The sequence below is a fragment of the Scomber scombrus genome, chromosome 7 (genome assembly GCF_963691925.1).
Source record: "Scomber scombrus chromosome 7, fScoSco1.1, whole genome shotgun sequence".
Lineage (NCBI taxonomy): Eukaryota > Metazoa > Chordata > Actinopteri > Scombriformes > Scombridae > Scomber > Scomber scombrus.
This window is the reverse complement of record NC_084976.1, coordinates 15,312,054-15,330,193: the sequence shown is the minus strand read 5'-3', so window position 1 is coordinate 15,330,193 and position 18,140 is coordinate 15,312,054. Positions and strand designations below refer to the sequence as shown.

The window sequence follows — 18,140 nt, the reverse complement described above, 5'->3', positions numbered from 1 at the left end:
ATCTCACTTGCTGCTTTTAACACGTTGTACATGTTTCCTCTAAGCCTAGTGAAATTTACAAAATCATTTCAAATTAATGATTAGCTATGTTGATAGGGTTACTACCAACAAAAACCAATGGACCATTGAGTCATTGACTTTACATAGTTTGCTGATGTGAAATGCTGATGGAGCATTGACATCTAAACAGTTATTATATGCATAGTGTCAGTGTGACAGGCCTGTAATGTGAGATGGGATATTTGGCTGATGTAGATGATCTTGGACTGGACATCCATTCTATTAATGTTTACCTACAACAACAATGATCCCTTTTCAGTTTAACTCACTTTTTTGTTTACTATTTATTATCTCCACTTAGGAAGAGCTTACCATACAAACAAGCTAATGGACAATGCAAAGGTGGTATACACAATATATTGACATGACCTTGACCTAAAATGTTAGCTCAGCTTTCAATAGACTTCATCTTGTCCTCATCATATATAATCTTAGTGTTGCATGTTAGGAGACTACCAAGAAACAAAACATATATCATGAGAAGAGCAGCTACTTTCTATTTGTGATACTATGGATGAACAGGCTTTAAGTCCACATAGGAAACCACTTCCGATGATGTCACTATACAGTCTCAGAGTAGGTGGGGTCAAGTACCCAGTTGGTCAGTTGATAAGGATGAATGAGGGTAATCCCTCAGTCTGTGCCAGGTTTGAATTGGCAGAACATCTCATCAATCCATCCAGACTGTCATCACACATTTATCAATCCATTTGACATGTTGCCTTGTTGGCATATTCTGTTTTTAAATGTTTGTGTGAATCAACGTTGTTGTTTTTGCTCAGCTGCATTATGTTATGTCATTGATTTTCTACCTTTGAGTATGTGCACACATTTTTTTGGTTGCAAAAGTTGGCCTTCCCAGGATCAGTTTAAAATAACTAAATGTTCTCTTTAATATGTTGCAATTGCCCTGTTTAAGTTTCCCCCAAAGAAAGCCAGTGACACATAATGCAAGCATTTTCTTTTTCTTTCTTTTAGAGGGTTCTGGTTGCTCTATGTCTTGAGAATGTTGAAGTCTACTTGTTGCCTTCTGATTAAAGCATTTGCATCCAAACACATTTCTAAAGGCCTCATTTACTGACCTGTGAATTTAAACAAAGCAAAGGAGAGTCTTTATTGGGCATTCATCTTAGTCTGGCCGTGAAGTCACGTAAATAGAGAGCTAATTTGAGTCTTTCTTCATTCTGTCAGATCAATGGTGCTCCGTCTTGTGTGAGTGGAGCTGCTAAGATAAGTCACGGAAGCCTCAGGATGCTGTGGATCACCACAAGCCTGGCTCTCATTCTGCAGCCCACTCAGTCTGACCACTGTTTGAGAGAGGACAGGGGAGGGAAGCGGGCAGAATTAAAAACACAAACAAAGAGCTGATGTACTTTGCACAGGCGACTGGTCTCAGTTTAGCAGCAGGCCAGCCGGACCACAAACTAGACAGAGAGGGAGTACCAGTGGTAGGATCTGCATCGCCTGGTTAGTGAGCTTTGGTCACATGGGCATTAGTGGTTAGCAGTAACTCGGGGAAGCAGCCACCGTGCTTTTCATAACACAAACACTCAGGTGGATGACAGGACCGTCACGACATTTAAGTGGTGAATTGACTTGACTCAGAGGTGACTTTGTTGTGACCCTGTAAATACCTTTGACGGCAAACCTGTTGTCTTTGAGCTCCGTCTCTATGGATGCACAGGTCAGCTTGGTATAAATAGCACACTGCTAACACATGGTGCTGAGGGAGTCAAAACAGCTAGCATATGCTGTCTCTGGGCTGTTCCTGTCAGTCTGCAGTCTCCAGAGGGGAAAAATGTGTGTATGTGTGGTTGTTTTGTGTATGTGTGTTTGGGGATGATTGGGTATGGGATGGCATCTTGACTATGCTGCTGTGCAGAGTCAAACATCAGTTAGGAGCAACTGTAAGAGTTAAACATCAAAGGCTATCATAAGTAAGGGTCATATTTTATAGCAACAAGGTTTTTTGTGTAGCAAAAACAGCTTTGTCAGGACAGCAAACACACTTTGAAGTCAATTATTTTACCCTGCGGCCATTTATAAAATGCCATGCTACCATGTATTATAATACAGCACATAACCTTTTGTATTATTGCAGTAATGTTGATTATTCTCAAGCTCTCTTAGAAATTCAAACTTGTTTCAAAGAGGCTATTTGTGATAAACACACATATATTCAACAATACCATGTATAGCTGTAGCACCTCATCTATAAACAAGTGTTTCTGTTGCCTATGTAGATGGAAAGTATGACTAGAAACTACCTCACTCAACCGGCTGATTTTGTGATGAATAAGGCATTATCCTTGACAGATGATGAAGTGTGCATGCTGTTCAAAATCTGCTGGTTATTCCAGATCTGATGTTTGTGTCAATACAAATCCATAGTTCAGTCGTCCTTCATATGCTTTCTTCTTTGCAGGCTTTGTAGTCTGTGGCTTGGTGGCCTTGAGGCCTTGCATCAGTTTGCAAAGCATAGTTCAAGGAAGGGAAAATGTAGCTAAGTCTTGGAGAATGGACTCTCACTTTAAAAATTTCAAATTTTGGGCTGGTTGTTTTCCTGCATTTTTTTTTTCTTCAGAAATTACAGAGTCCCATAATGAGAAGTTATGTTAAATGCTGTAAAATACAGGTTCCTCCTTCATGCCTGTCAGAGCTCCTTTGAATTCTTTTACACATTGTTATGCAGAGTTGAGGTTTTGCTGGTCTCTGCATTTTGGAGTGTTGTCTCAGCAGAGGCTCCTTTCAGAAGAATGCAGCATCCGTGGACCAACTCATCCTCTGCATGCTTGACAGGAATTTAAGATTACTGTTGTGGTTTCTCTTTCATGCATCAAGTGTGCCGTAATGTTTCTAAATCTCTTGCCTTCATAGAAAGACCTCATACCATTGTTACCATTTTCAAACAAACTTTAAAATTTTGAAGTGGTTTACTTTAAGTAACATTATGTACAATTTAGTTTGCAGACAAAGATATGTAAGGCTGGCCAACACATTAGAGTTTAAAATGTGCAAGTTTCACAGATTATATGCTATCTCATCACAGATGTCTTTCCTCTGTGGAATACAAAGCAACTTGGAGTGAGATAGCATTTTTAAATTGTAAATTGCATGGTGTTTATTTTTAGTCCTTTCTGCCTTAACTGCCTCCCTGGTCAGTGGACCACAGTATGGTGGTTGAAGGGAGAGGCCAGACCTCAGTGTGTGAGCAGAGCGCTTGTGGTTACTTCTCTGGTCTTGGCCATCGCAGGGCCACCGTGGGTTCAAGTCTTGGGCGGGGGACAGCTAAGGAAGCCTTTGCCCCTGATAATCTGATAGTACTGTTCCTGGATTAGGGGCCATTTATGTACATCACCCTGGCCTTGTTATACATGGCAAAACCTGTAATCAGTAATCCAGGTCGATTATATAACGAGAACCTAAAGTGACACCGGTTAGAGGATGGATGAGTGGATGCATGGACTAGTACATGAATGGTTTGATGTACTGTGCAGACTGGTATGGATTAATGGATAAATGAAGAGTTTGTGTGAACTTTTCTGCTTTATAAACTGTTGGTCTGCGAGTCCAAATCTTAAGTGGGGAAATGCATTTCTTGGTTCCACAGATGGCTAATTACTGGTTACAGCTGCAACTTCAGGCCAGTGTTTTGTCTATTTCAGGTCGTGATGCAGAGCTTAAAGCTTAAAGAGAACAAACACTTTTTTGTTGTTGTCCAATCCATGCAGTGCTTAGTATAATTTGAAAAACTAAAAGATGTACAAAGAGTTCCTGCCAGGAAGATAATTAATGAACTCCTGTATGTATGTATTTTTCTGTACATTCTCTTACTGATTGAGGTGTCACAATATTCGAAAACCTAGCACTGTTACTTTCATGAAAGGTTTTATACTTTAAAAATATATTGATATAAGTACTTTATTCTGGGAACAGTAGCAACATTTCATTTGGAATAATCAAAAGATGAAATGGATGGTTGGAATAAAAAGCAGTGACACCACAAAATCCTTAAAGCAGCTATAGTCAATATTTTATTATAGCAATGTATCAAATGACAATGTGTAATGTGAGAGGTGTTTTTTATAGTGAAAAAACTTACAGAGCTCACCTCCCCTTTACGGAGCTTTGTATTGAGTTTCAGCTCATTGTTTAGCTGTCCAGCCTGTAACTTTACTGTTTTAGTTCCCTCTCACACATAGCATTGTTTTTGGCTGTAGCAGGCAGCTGTTTTCAGCTAAAAAGTTCTAGAAACCTGCTCAGGACCAAAGAGTAAACAGACACAGTTTTCGACTAGTTGGTGAAAATGGTCGAACATTTAGCAGCTAACAATATATTTCCCTCATGGGACCAAGAACAGTTGAAAGAGACTAAATATTGGACTTACATTCAACATGTGGCTAGAAACTCAACTTCAAATGAATGAATTTCTGTTACAGTTGCTCTGTAACTGCTGGATGTGTAAATAAGCATCTGTTGGCAAGAGTTCTCCAACTTAAAAGTTAATGTCAATGTGTTCACAACTTTTCTCCAGATATTGCAGGTTTAAAAAGAAAAACTAAAGAATGGTGACTAGAAAATCTAGAACTTCTTCATATGAAAACATTTCCACATGGTTTCATTGACAACAATCTATGGCAGGCATAGTTCACAGCAGCTGAACTATGCCTCTCAGCGTTGATCTTTACTGATCAACCACAATGAGGGCAACGTGTAACTAGTAAGAAATGTTACGTATTTTGTACAATTGTAGATATTAAGTAGTGTCCTAAGATGGCTGATGGGAATAAAACAAACATTCAATATGAGAACAGGCTTTCCTTAGTTTGGTTTAGCGTCTCCCAGGTTAGGTTCCAGCCACTGGTCAGCATATATGATTTAGTGTGTCTTCGCCTTCATGCTGCATTTCATATCACTGTCACACCCATTACTTTCAAAAACATGTCAGTCCATAGGCATAAAAATAGTGAGTCTAACTCTGGTTCTTGTGCCTGGATTTCCTGTCAGTTCAAAATCTGTCCTGTAATCTGGAGAAGCACTTACTTCCCTCCTCTATCTTTGTACAGTACAGCTTTGTGTGCTTTTTTTCCCTCTGTCTACCTGTCTCCTCTTCTCTCTATCTCTGTCTGTGTCCTCAGTCTGCCTTACTGTAAGAAGAACATCAACAACTATCTAAATATGACTTGTCACTGTCTTAGAAACAATAGGATCTCCTCAGCGATTAAAGTTCTTGGTGTATGTTTACTGCTTCGGTCTCATGCTCTGCCTCATCTCTGGTGTCCTCTATAAATGAAGATGTTCAACCCTATAATCATTAGAACTATCATATTACCAATAATCTTTTGGTTCATCACGCATGGAAAGCAATCCAGACAGCTCAGAGTCAAAGAGAGTTGGAGAGAGACTGAGAGTTATTCTAACCAACCACATATTTTGTTTCAGTTCTCAAGTATGACACGGTCCTTGAATGCTGTAGTGCAGTAATACAAACAGAGTGGCTGAACAGATCAAAGCTGTCAGACCTATAATGTCTTTCCAAGCCTTTTTTTCCTTCATGTTCAATTAAGTTACTGTCTGTGGGAGGAAATCGAACTGCATCAGACCTGGAAATAAAGGGTCCAATTCAAAAAACACATGCTTTTACATGTATACATGTGTTGCTCGTCTTTCATTGAAATAAGAAAGTTCTTGCTGGCTGCTTATTTGGGGTGTGTAAATAGTAATTTAAGTAAGTGTGTTACAGTCTCAGCTACACTAGAAAGCCCTCAATATGAGCTGACAAGAAAAGACACATTTATTGTGTTCATTATATTTGTCAGCTGTACAGTATGTTGTTTATTTAGACATCCTGACTGTTGATGGAGCAGTGCAGTGCAGCTCTCACCACTTAAGTCATATGTTTGCTCCTTGTATTTGTTTTCCTGTGCTCTGCTTCACTGTTGGAGCCGCTGTCCTGCAGAGCTGACAGATGAAGAATATAAATAGGTTTATATCTCCAATTTGGAGGTCAAGCAGACATGTGAACACACTCTTATTCTTCATCTCCTTGAACATAGTTAGCTGATGACAGCCAGTCAAGACCAGACAATCATACCTCCTCTGCAAAATCATCTCTTGTGATGATAGTTTATCACAGAGAAAGAGATAGGAGAGATAAGAGGCACCACACTGCCATGCTGCTCCAAAATCTGCATGACTTCTCTCTAACCTTGCTCAGATTGTCATTGTAAAGCGCTGACAGAAGCTGATAAAATGTCTCTCTATGGTCCAATGCAGAGTAGACATATAAACCTAAAATACATGGCGCATTTGGCCTCTGACTCATAAAAATAACAGTCTTTGTCATGCAACTGAAGACGTAAGTCAAAGAATGAAAGTAAATAAGTTTTTACCACATTGTGATTAATATGGATGTGGCAACAACTGAATATTTTCTTGAAGCACCAAACTAACTTCTGAAGAGGTCCATGCCATTTTTAAAATACAACTCCTAGTTGTCTCGCTCACAGCTCGGGAGAAGTTGATGTTGCAAAAGTTTGATATCAAATATGATTATAATTGTAGCAACATGTTGAGACCCCAAATCAGCCTGTTCGAATTTTGTTGACCTGTATGGTCTTTGATCTGATCAGAATCGAGCAGCCATCATTACAGACATTCTATGGCTTCCTAGCATCAACTGACTATAAACATCCCCTACTTAATGTTCACATTCTGAAGCCATTGGAAAGTGTAAATATGATCTTCAGAGGGCTGAAGACAAATCAGTGTTCAACTCATGTCTCTCTCTTGTCTAGCCTGATGACTGCGCCCTTCAGCTGTCCCATAATGGAAGCTATCTGGACTTGGAGTCTACCCTGGCAGAGCAGAAAGATGAACTGGAGGGATTTCAGGAGGAAGGAGGGTAAGATAACAATCACGTCTGTCTTTGAATGTTTATGTCTCACTCTCTCACTCTGTATCTTTTTTGGTTGTCCTTCACCATCATCACACACAACATGATAAGAAAAAAATCCCTATTACTGCAACAAAGTGAAAACTGTCTTAAAAAACTGGTCATATAATCCCTGCTGTTCAAAAATTGCAGCTGGGATTTGTGCCACAGCAGCTAGGATTGAAAACACAAGGACTGGTAATGCCTACCAGGTGCATAATGTATGTTACATGCCAGATGTGATTGTCAAGGATTGTTCACGTTGCTGTGATTAAATTAGCAATAATAATAATAATAATAATAATAATAATAAGAAGAAGAAGAAGAAGAAGAAGAAGAAGAAGAAGAAGAAGAATACGAATAATGTGTTTAGTTCATACCACACTTTTTATTCATAGTAAAAAGTATGAGCTAAAATATAAACCAGAAATAAAAATATATTATTCAAGAGTGAGTAACTTGATGTCTATTACAACAATATGGTATTTAAAAACAGCCCCCATATTGATGTCCACCCCACCCCCCACATTTCTCTGCTCATAGTCAGACTTAATCATGTTCACTGTGATTACTGTTTTTAGAGGGAGACATAAAAATGCAGATAGAGAAAAAAGATTCTGTATTTAAATCCTTGGCCATGGTTATATGTATTAATAATCTGCTTGCCATATTCCTTTGCCTAATTTGATTCTATTACAGCGATTTCAATCATAATGATACCCATTTCATTCCAGGATGAATTAGTGAAATAATCCCTTTCCTGGGCCTCAGCTGATTGAGCTCCCCTGCCCAAAAGCTGATCTCGGGAGATGGCTGGGGTCTGTCAAAGAGTGAGGGGACAGTCTTTATCTCACATTAGGGACTCTCAGGTTCAAAAGTCTTTCAGCACTTTGAGACTCTTGGGGGAAATGAATGTCAGTACTATTATCCTTACTAACTCATCTGTGAATCTGTCACCAAATGTCTAAATCAGGTTATGTGATTTTTGTCTGTGGAGAAGTCAGTGGAAGCTCCTCTTAAATTATGATTATATTTAAAAAGAAAGAAAACACATGGTTCTCTCCTCTCTCACTGACAAGATGTTAAAGCGTTTCCATGGCACTCATCCAATCGTGTCCCTTAAAATACCTGGCCTTCCAGGCTGAGTGGAAGCAGTGATGTCATCTAAACCCCTTATGAGGTGTAGAAACATTTCACCAACGTCTCACCCTCATTGAATGTTACCTCAGTGCTCTCATTATAAGTGGCCAAACTACATTTGAACACCTTTCATCATATAACTCAGCTTCTAATTTAGCTGTGTTGTTTCCCTGTAATATGAAGTTAAATCAGGCTTTGTCTGGACGTAACTCCTAGACCTGGAGGGAGAAGAGAAAGGTTTCAAATTGGGCTAGTTTCATTCCTGTTTCATTCACTTTCTTTGGCCAGTTACTTTATTGACTCCATATGTTTTTTCATGTACTGTGGAGTATGTTGATATATCATTCATGTGCCGCCCACTTTAGATGATCACAAACCAAAGGTTGGCATGAGATTTCCTGGTCGGCTGGACCACAAACATGTACGGATTTATTTGTCTAACTTGGAATTCATAAGCTTCTCTCTGGCTTGGTGTTTCTATTGGACTTTGAGAGTGCCGTCCTTTCCCAGTTCCATCTGAAATTGTTGGGAGCTTATGGGAAGCTATTGAGAGCTGTGAGGTTAAAGTGGTCCACTTCTTCTCTCATCACAGTTTGAGGCTGCCAGGGTCTGTGTGGTGCCAGCTGGCACAGGCTCTTATGGATGTGTGTCATTAAACCCACACAGTGTTGTCTGAGGAGGCTGAAGGTGAAGGTGGTTTGCCAATTATTTTGTAAAAATAGGGCAGTTCTGCTTGCTGGCTTTTTATAGCGATGATGTGCCCAGCATTACAGCCCGCACTGCTCGTCACTGTTGATTTGATTATTATTGAGCTAATAAAAAGTCGGATGAGGCATTTCACCTTTACGTGTTCCATTTTATTTTTGTTTTTACTCTCTTTTTTTCTGCATAAAATCTGTTAACAGCAGTCAGACCCCCAAAATATTTAACCTACAGAAAATCATTTGTGTCATTTCCCAGTTTTTTTCTCTCTCTGATCTCAGTTAACACCCTCCTCGAACTTCAGTTAACAAGCAAAATGGTGCTTTCATTATTTTTGTTTTAAGCCCACTAGCCCAGCCACCATCACAGGCAAAGACTGTTTCATCTAGTGCCTGAGTTCCTGCACTCTCCTGATCATTGGCCATTGAATCCATCTGTAATTGATATTAATGACAGGTTACATTCTTGAGGCGCCTGTGTCATACCTAGTGTCTTTACAATCAGATTAAAGTATGATCCTCTGACAGAGCGCTGCAGAGCCAGGAGATATCCATGTCACGGGAGCTTAAGGGCCATAATCACTTCCACACCATGTTATGAAGCTCAGCTATAGGAGATTGTGACTCATAAATCCCCTGTCCCATCTCTGATATAGTCTAACTTCAAGTTATAAACTGACCATATAGCCCAGACATGTGCTCACACATATCTGCACAGTTTTTAGCTAGTCAGTGTGTCATTTAGGTTTCCAGTTATGATAGATTGATTAAACCACATACACGCAATTTCAAGCATTTGTAGCCCTGAGCCGAGGTGGAGTATGGGGGATGTAGTTAGGATCAGATGGCCTGACATGTGCTCAGAGACATTTATAGACTTTGAATATTTTTGTGGATTACATGGATTGAAGAGTGGGAGCCTGTTTCAGTGTTTCAGGGGAACTTTGGTCTGATGTTGTAGGAAAAATGTTGTATTGAACTTGTGTGTGGAGTTTTGTGCCAGGCTCAGTGTTGTTTTTGCTCAGGTATTTGACAGTGATTGACAGATGATTAGTAAAGTTTTAAGTCCTCAAGGACATATTCCCTGGCTTGTCTTTAGAAGATAATATGAGGTGCTGTTATTGACTGCATAATTGATTCAGCATGTGAAATGTGTATAGCACAGAAGAAGACACGTTTTAGCATTTTGCTGCCTTGGTACGTATGAAGCACATCTTAAAGCCAACCATTTTCAGCTGAGTATGCCATTCTTGGTTTTATTGAGTGTTCTTGATGTGTTCGACAACCAATTACAAGTCAAGCATATTAAAATCTGCCTGTTCTTTTTGCGGAGGCCTCAACTATTCAATTTCTCATCACATCCTTTCATCTCTCTAAGGACAGCTCCGCTTTCATTATTTTCATTTTTTTCTGACCCACTTGGACATTGTTTCACAGATACTCGCGGCACACAAGATTTTCATTTGGAGGGGGGAAAAAAGTGCATTTGAAAAGAACCAGAGGAATTGTCAAACACGGTACAGTTTAAACGTCAAGGAGGGAAATAAAATAACAGTTATTCCCCTCTATGTTTGCAAAGCAGTTTAGTGTGTGTGTGTGTGTGTGTGTGTGTGTGTGTGTGTGTGTGTGTGTGTGTGTGTGTGTGTGTGTGTGTGTGTGTGTGTGTGTGTGTGTGTGTGTGTGTGTGTGTGTGTCCGACCTAGTCAATGGTTAGTGAAGTAACCCCCTCTCAGAGAAATAAACCCTGCAGATAGATTCTTTGTCAAATTTTTGAGCATCCTCTGCGTTCTCGGGCACTGCAGATCCCTCCACAGTCACTGACGCAGGAGTCTCTCAAGCAGTTGTGTTCACAGAGAAGTGCTGAGTCAGTAGACCTCTGTGGGGCCTTCTTGTCTGGCATTAATTGGTCTTTGAGGGGAAGTACTGGCTTTACTGTATTCCAAGTATGTGTGTTCACTTTCTGTGGGTACACATTTTGTGTTGTTTTATAAACAGGGCCAAATAATGCTCCCTTAGATAAAGCCAGAGAGCACAGAGCTGGCAGGCGTCCACCGGTCCAGTCACTGCTGCTTTTGGTATTAGGATTAAGACAGAGCTTTATGAGGGTGCTATACAACAGCACACTTATGGGCCAATGTACATGAATAGAGAAGAAAATAATGTGGGGTACATACTTGGCAGGTATAGTTAAGTCAAGTTTCACAGCTGCATCCTGTTTGTAACATTCGATAGGCAAAGTGATGATGATGACTATCAGATTTATGCCATTAAGGAAAAGATTTATAGTGCACTCTTTTTCATGTTGAGATGAAATAAAAATACATTAATAAATACATAAATACATTAATTTCATCGGTTTTAAAGCCATCTAGGTTTGACAATTTGCCCTGGGTAATGGTCAAGTTTTATTATTGAAAATAGGCACAATTATTCAAATGATATCAAGCATGGTATTTCAGAAGCATAATGTTGAACATGATCTTTTAGGAACAGCAATCAGATTTAATGGGACTCTGGCTTAGCTTGAGTATACAATACCACCACTAAAAAAAAACCCAGAACATTCTGGCACAGAAGAATGTAGGACTAAGAAAGAACCAGGGAGTATAGTAGGTATTATATCCCAACATGTAGTCAATTTGTTTGGCAGACATTCTTTAAAGTTATCATTATTTCAGTAACTTTGGGCTCTACCTTTTACAGGCCTGCAGCACTGTCTGTGGGAGTGTCCAATTTTCCTGTTTAATTGGTGAGGGGGGTCTGAAAACCTCACTTATATTCCATACACGTTTGTTTAATTTGATAATGAGCACGTAGGCCTGCATAGCCTCAGGTCTTGGTTAAGTACAGGGATACTGTTGCAGCGAAGCAGAGAGAAAGCAGACGTTTGTGACAAAACGACTCTGGTTACCCGTTTGCCTCAACAGCATCACAGAGGATTAAGTTCCTGTGTGCCGTCTCATCTCACCAGTGAAGGTCCATGTTGACAGATGTTGCTCCTGTGTCGCCGCTGCTTGTTGCTGGATATTATATTTGATAAACAGTGAGCGTATACAGACTTCCCCTGCCATGTAATCAGCTCGTGTGCATGTCAGCGCAGTCCCCCACTGACTGGTCGGGGCAGGAAAGATGTCAGTGTTTGTGTCTGTCTGGATGTACAGAGCAGTTGTGCAGTATTGCTGCTTGTTTATGGTGAGGCAGCAGTATGATCTGCCGTCTATGCTGATAGCCTTTTTTTTCTCTCTGTTAGACCCACTGCTGCCTGATTGTCATTTACAGTGACAGTCCACTGTTGGCACTGCGCCAGTCGGAAAAATCACACAGCCTTTGTGCAGGCAGCATAAAAGCCTATTTGTCAGAGAGATGAATTAGAGGGGAGGGGGGGGTTGTGCAAGTCTACCTGCTGTGCTCTTGTCTACTGGGTTTGTTTATATGCTTCTTTAACTAGTCAGGAGGTTAAAAGTACAATCTGTGATCCAAATGTGGACAAAAGGATGGCCCCACCATCAAAATTCAAAACACACTGGAATATACTATGCCTGAGACGCAACTAAATCTGAGTGGTTAGGGTTAGGGTTAGAAAAGAGCAAAAGCCACCAATTAATTGACCCTGCAAATGAGGCTTGTGTCGCTATTGTAAAGCATGATATAGATTGTTGCTCTGCATGTCGTCTAAAAATACATCAGTGAGCCACACCATCAAATTAGATCACTGTTGATCCCACATACACAGTCTTAATGCTGTAAATACTCACTAGCAAACCAAATGTGTACTGTGAAGTGTAGAAGAGCTATTTATTTCGGTCGACAAAAAACTATGTCCAGTTTTTTTTGGTTTCATTTAAAAAATGGATAAAACTATAAATAAAGTATGTGACCTGTTTTTTTTTTTAAAGATTGACGTCTTCATTAGGAATAAATGGTCTTTTCCTTGGATTTGTTTAAATTCACACAAAAAATTACAATCCTTTAAAAATCCCAATTTTTACTTATAACTTCATACACAAATAACAATGGGCTTCTCAGAAGGAAAATTACCCTTTGCAGGTCAACAAACTACACGGCTCCTCTATTTACTTTCACTGCTGAATAGCATTGTGGTGCATTGTTAATGTCTTTGTCTTGGATTGTCACTGAGACATTGTTAGCAGTTGACAGGATCATGATCGGGTCATATCTCCATTAACACGGGGCGGAGTTGACTCCAGATTACTCCCATCCTTCATGTTCACCTACAGAAACCTTTTTCTGTTTTGTTCCTTGACCTGTTCCCTGTTATGTTAAAACTGCACAAAACATTGAGAATGAATGGTGTGATTTGTTGAAAAGATTTAAGCTTAAAGATTATTTTGCACTTTTCACAGCAGCCATTCAGCTATGTTTTCTTGTCAACACTTGCTTGCTTCTGGCATATTGATGGCTCCCTTAGATTCAAAAAGACATTCTGTTTTTTTTATCATGATACAATAACTATATAAAACTGTTGTGTGCACACTACCCTTGTACACACACACACACACACATTTAAATAATCACAGTGATCCCAATGTCCCTGTAACATTTCTCTTTCCCTCCATTTGTCCTGCTTTCTTCACAGGAGAGGCAAGAAACACAGCATTATTCTTCGAACACAGCTGTCAGTCAGAGTTCATGCCTGCATCGGTGAGTAATAAACTGTACTGTACTGTAAACTGTTCATTGGTCACGTCTCACTTTATGATGGATAATTTGTCTTCCTCAGTCTGTATCACCAGTGAGGTATGAGCTTTAATGACCTCTATTACCAGCAGATTATTTTATGGAGGTTCTTGTTGAACTTGCACAGTGGCAGTTTTGGGAAACAGCTCGGAATCTTAATTTGAGTGAAAATTAACAACAACACTGAAAAACAGAGCACTGGCACTGAGCAGGGACTTAAAACATTTTATGTCTTCAGAGTTACTGTGTTCTGTCACTTTGTTTTATTGGGCCTCCTGGTGTCTTTGAGTAATGTGAAGGAACCAGCACAAAGAGCTAAGTGAAAACATATGCAAACATGCATGCACGTGACCTGCGTGCGAACAGACACCCCCCCACCACCACCCCCCACAACACACACACGCACACACACACACACACACACACACACACACACACACACACACACACACACACACACACACACACACTGAGTGTGCAAATCTGAGTTTGGATTTTGATTAAACTGGGGATGTTAACTGCTTAAGCTTTTACTAACTGACATAAACTCAGTTAGATTTTGGCACCAGCTCTTCTTTAGGCTTATTTTTTCACATCTTTCTAATGTAACTGATTAATAGGTGTTAATTATTCTGCTGCCTTGTTTAATGTGTATATATATGTATATATATATATATGTATATATATATATATATATATATATATATATTTTTTTTTTTTTTTTTTTTTTTTTTAAACTCCTGAAAAGTGATTTGCTAGAGACTTGTAACTTTTTTTAACATTTGGCACAGTGAGTGGACAGTATATGCTGTCAGTAGCAGAATGTGGACGAGCACACATGCTCACACAGAGCCACACAGCACCTCCTCTGCAGGCTGCAAGTGTAAACATAACCCAAAGTCTGCAAAAGCTATTAGGCTGTAAATTGTCAGATTTTAAAATTGCTCGGCAATTGTCCTTCTGTAATGAAGTAAACCAAAGGAGCAGATCTTTTTTTACATTTCAATGAAGTCACTATGATCTAAGAACAATCTCTGATACTACAATCTTCTCTCCGGTTATTTATTCTACCTACTGATGCATGACGCGTAATGGAAAAGTTTGGAAACTCCAGTGGGTTCAAATGTATTTTTTATGTGGATTGTTTTGTCACAACGGTTCATTAAACTATTGGTGAGATAGCTTTTGCCTGAACCCGATGTGGTCTAGTTTGCACATGTTGATTATAAAGAGGATTTCTCTTTGATGTTCTTGACACTATAATTTTGTAATTGATACAGTAAGCAGATCATGTATTATACTAACACGTTTTTTAAAGTGTTGCTAAATTCCTACTGTAAATCATATTGTTGGCAGATGCTCCCTTATTTTATAACACTGGATAGCTAAAATACATTTCCAGATTGTACCTGATGTGACAGGTTACATGCTGTACATGGCTGTACTTGTGAATATTTAGATGATTACATTTGACTTGTCCACAGTCCACATTACTCTGAACTGGCTTTACCTTATTTTTTTTACCTCCTCCTGCTGTTGCTTGGCTGAGCTTAGTGGAGCCTGGGGAGTGGCAGACAGGCTTGCCGCTCCTCTCTAAGTGGATGATGACCCTCTTTCTCTTTAAGTTGACAGCCACCTGTTGCCCTTCTCTAGTCTCCCTCAGTGGCTGCCTCATGGCTAGCTGATTTATTTCTTCTAGGTGAGGTGGTCACTGTTACTGTAACTTGTCCAGACATTTGAGCCTAATTTTATCTGACTAGAGGGCTTACCCCGTAGCCCCACGAGAGCAGAATTACTGGGTGATTTTCCTGCTCCACACAATAGATAATTCGTTAGTCTTCCACAGACAAATGGGATGGTATACTTTAGGTTGTGCACTTGCTCTGTATTAAAGGGTTGAGCATTTCCCTGCTGTCAGTTCATAAAAGCTGAAATGTCCCCAAAGAGGAGCCCCCATACTGTCAATGCTTTTTTGTCGCTGGCCATACTCTTTGTCTTTCTAAATGAGAGTTGTTATGCAATGACAATAAGCTGTGCTCTATTACAATGACGTGCTTTTGGAGAATGGCCAGTGCAAAATGTATAGAGGCATCAGAGCTTTAACACTGCGATTTTCTGAATCTCTGGAAATCCTTTAGAAATGCTGCTATTGTTGAAATCCGACAAGCTTGAACTAATTAGCGCCTCTCTTCAGTTAGCTTTAGGTCAGAGGATACTTTTATCAAATGTTACCAGTTCTGCTGCTTTGTTTTAAAATCACCCATTTTAAATGTGCCCTCACTTAATGATGGGGTGCGAAATTATCACACCCAGGTTGTTTAGATATGCTATCCCAGAAGCCCCTCCATGAGCATGAATGATGAGTTGGTTACGATCATGCATGTAGTCTGTGTCATTTAGCGCTCTTTAGCGGAAAACCAAATGTGTGTATTTCAAGTTTTAATTAAGCTGTACATAACTTTGTGTATGTTATCTGGTTTTTGGTTTTCTCCAAATGTACACATCAGACAGCTAGCTTTCTATCTGTCTTACTGTGTGTGTGTGTGTGTGTGTGTGTGTGTGTGTGTGTGTGTGTGTCTCTCCAGGTGCCAGTGCGTATGTGTCATAAACCACAGAAAGTCTTAATTCCGGCCTCCCTAATCATAGTCATTAAGGCTCACATACGTATGGGTCTACATGGACCAGGCGGAAATCTATATAACAATGTCAGCGGAGGAAAGAAATGTGCTCACCCAAAGAGCTAATGGTTTATTAAAGTGCCTGTAACTGATCCGCTCCTGGCACAGCGATTTGTTGTAATCACGCAATAAGACAGTCAAGGCTCTTTGTGATCTAAAAGAGTCTATCAGGCGTAACACAAACGTTTATCTCGGAGTGTAGCCTCATTAGCTTGACCTGTTTTATGACCACTAACCTTTAGTACAAATAAAGGCCTAATGACTCACATTAGCATCTGAGGTGTTCTGGTGACATATGTCCAGAGCGGCCTCCATTGGGACAGTATAATGGCTTTCCTGGAGCTCAAAGGCCAAAATCAGTGCTCCGCATGATAGATGTGAAGAATATAGATGTACTATACAGTATGTGCTCAGTGATGAAATTAAAACCAGGCAATCTGTACCAGTCTCATGTTCACTTTACACACACACACACACACACACACACACACACACACACACACACACACACGCACGCACGCACACACACACACACACACACACACACACACACACACACACACACACACACACACACACACACACACACACACACAAACAAATACCTCTTTCTTAATAAGAAATGTGCTACTCCATCATGGCAGCATAATGATTTATATAACCTGACATGTGCATTAGTACTTTCAGAGATAATAAGAGTCTTCCTTTTAAATAAATGTGTTTTTGTCCCCGGATGACCAGTAGGAGTAACAGTTTGATCTTTGTTTATATTTGTTTGACCAGCACAAAAGGCAGGGATTTAGAAAATAAACTGAACTCAACGCCCTGCATGTTAGCATTGGCCACAGATTGTTATAATCATTGGGCTTTTGTTGTTGTTGGTGGACTGGATGTGGTAGTGAGAGCCTGATTAAAGCAGTCTTTTATTTCTTACACTGCCCAAGTTTGCTGTGATGTGATGTGATGGTACAGTATAGAGTCTGAACACAGAGAGCCTAAATGCAGATTTCCCCCTTGTGGGACTAATACAGGAATATTTAATCTTATTTATCTTAAATGGGGATACCAAGTTAAGAATCAACAAACATCCCAAATGTTCATCAGCAGTAGCTCTTGCGAAATAAAGATAAAGAGTTGTTGAGTTTGACACATTTATATTCAGAAGCTCCTCTGGCAATTAATAGCATTTATGTAATCCCGGTATAGAGTCTGAAATGATAAATCTGTCAACTGCAATCCAGAAAATGTTGTTTGATCTCCAGAAAATAAATCTTGAACTCTGTTAGTGTCATACTTTTGCCAGCTGGACATCAATCAGACATCACAGATTAGTGTGAGATAAGTGTGGTTGGTACAAATATTTTATTTGTTTGTTTTTGGCTTATAGTATTACTCACTTGTGTAAAAAAATATATAATAATACAGTTCAAAGATGAAATATGTTGGCATTGCCCTTTAAGAGCAGGTTCATCTGTCAACACATTGATCCCAGCTGAGGAGTGACAGCTGTAATCAGAGGTGACACATTCTTAGTGGATTATCTGCCTTGTCTTTTACAACCTCTTATAATCTGGGCTCAGGGCATGATTCATTGTGACCGCTGTTGACTTGTGTTACTCTTTCGAGCTGTAATTTTGTCAAATTGGTAGTTTTGATCTTCAGGTTGTCAACTGGAAACTCTGTGGTTGTTAAAATGGAAGCAGTACATTTTCTACAATTATTCCTCTGCACACCATGCTGGGAAGATGAGTTCCTGGCCGCTAATAATTAAGTTTAATAAAAAAGTTCACTGTTTAAATGTGGGATTTTGTTTTTGTTTATCTAATTAATGTATTTGTGTGTGTGTGTGTGTGTGTGTGTGTGTGTGTGTGTGTGTGTGTGTGTGTGTGTGTGTGTGTGTGTGTGTGTGTGTCTGTGCTAAACCATCTG

The 18,140-nt window shown here is 39.7% G+C and overlaps 1 protein-coding gene across 1 annotated transcript in view; it reads left to right on the top strand.

The window, feature by feature from the left end:
* Positions 1–18,140, top strand: part of fhod3b (formin homology 2 domain containing 3b) — a 93,356-nt gene that overhangs the window by 185 nt on the left and 75,031 nt on the right. Inside the window, exons 2-3 of the mRNA XM_062422483.1 lie at positions 6,858–6,964; positions 13,433–13,497. Of these exons, the coding sequence (XP_062278467.1) occupies positions 6,858–6,964; positions 13,433–13,497 (172 nt within the window). The remainder of the gene's footprint in view (positions 1–6,857; positions 6,965–13,432; positions 13,498–18,140) is intronic.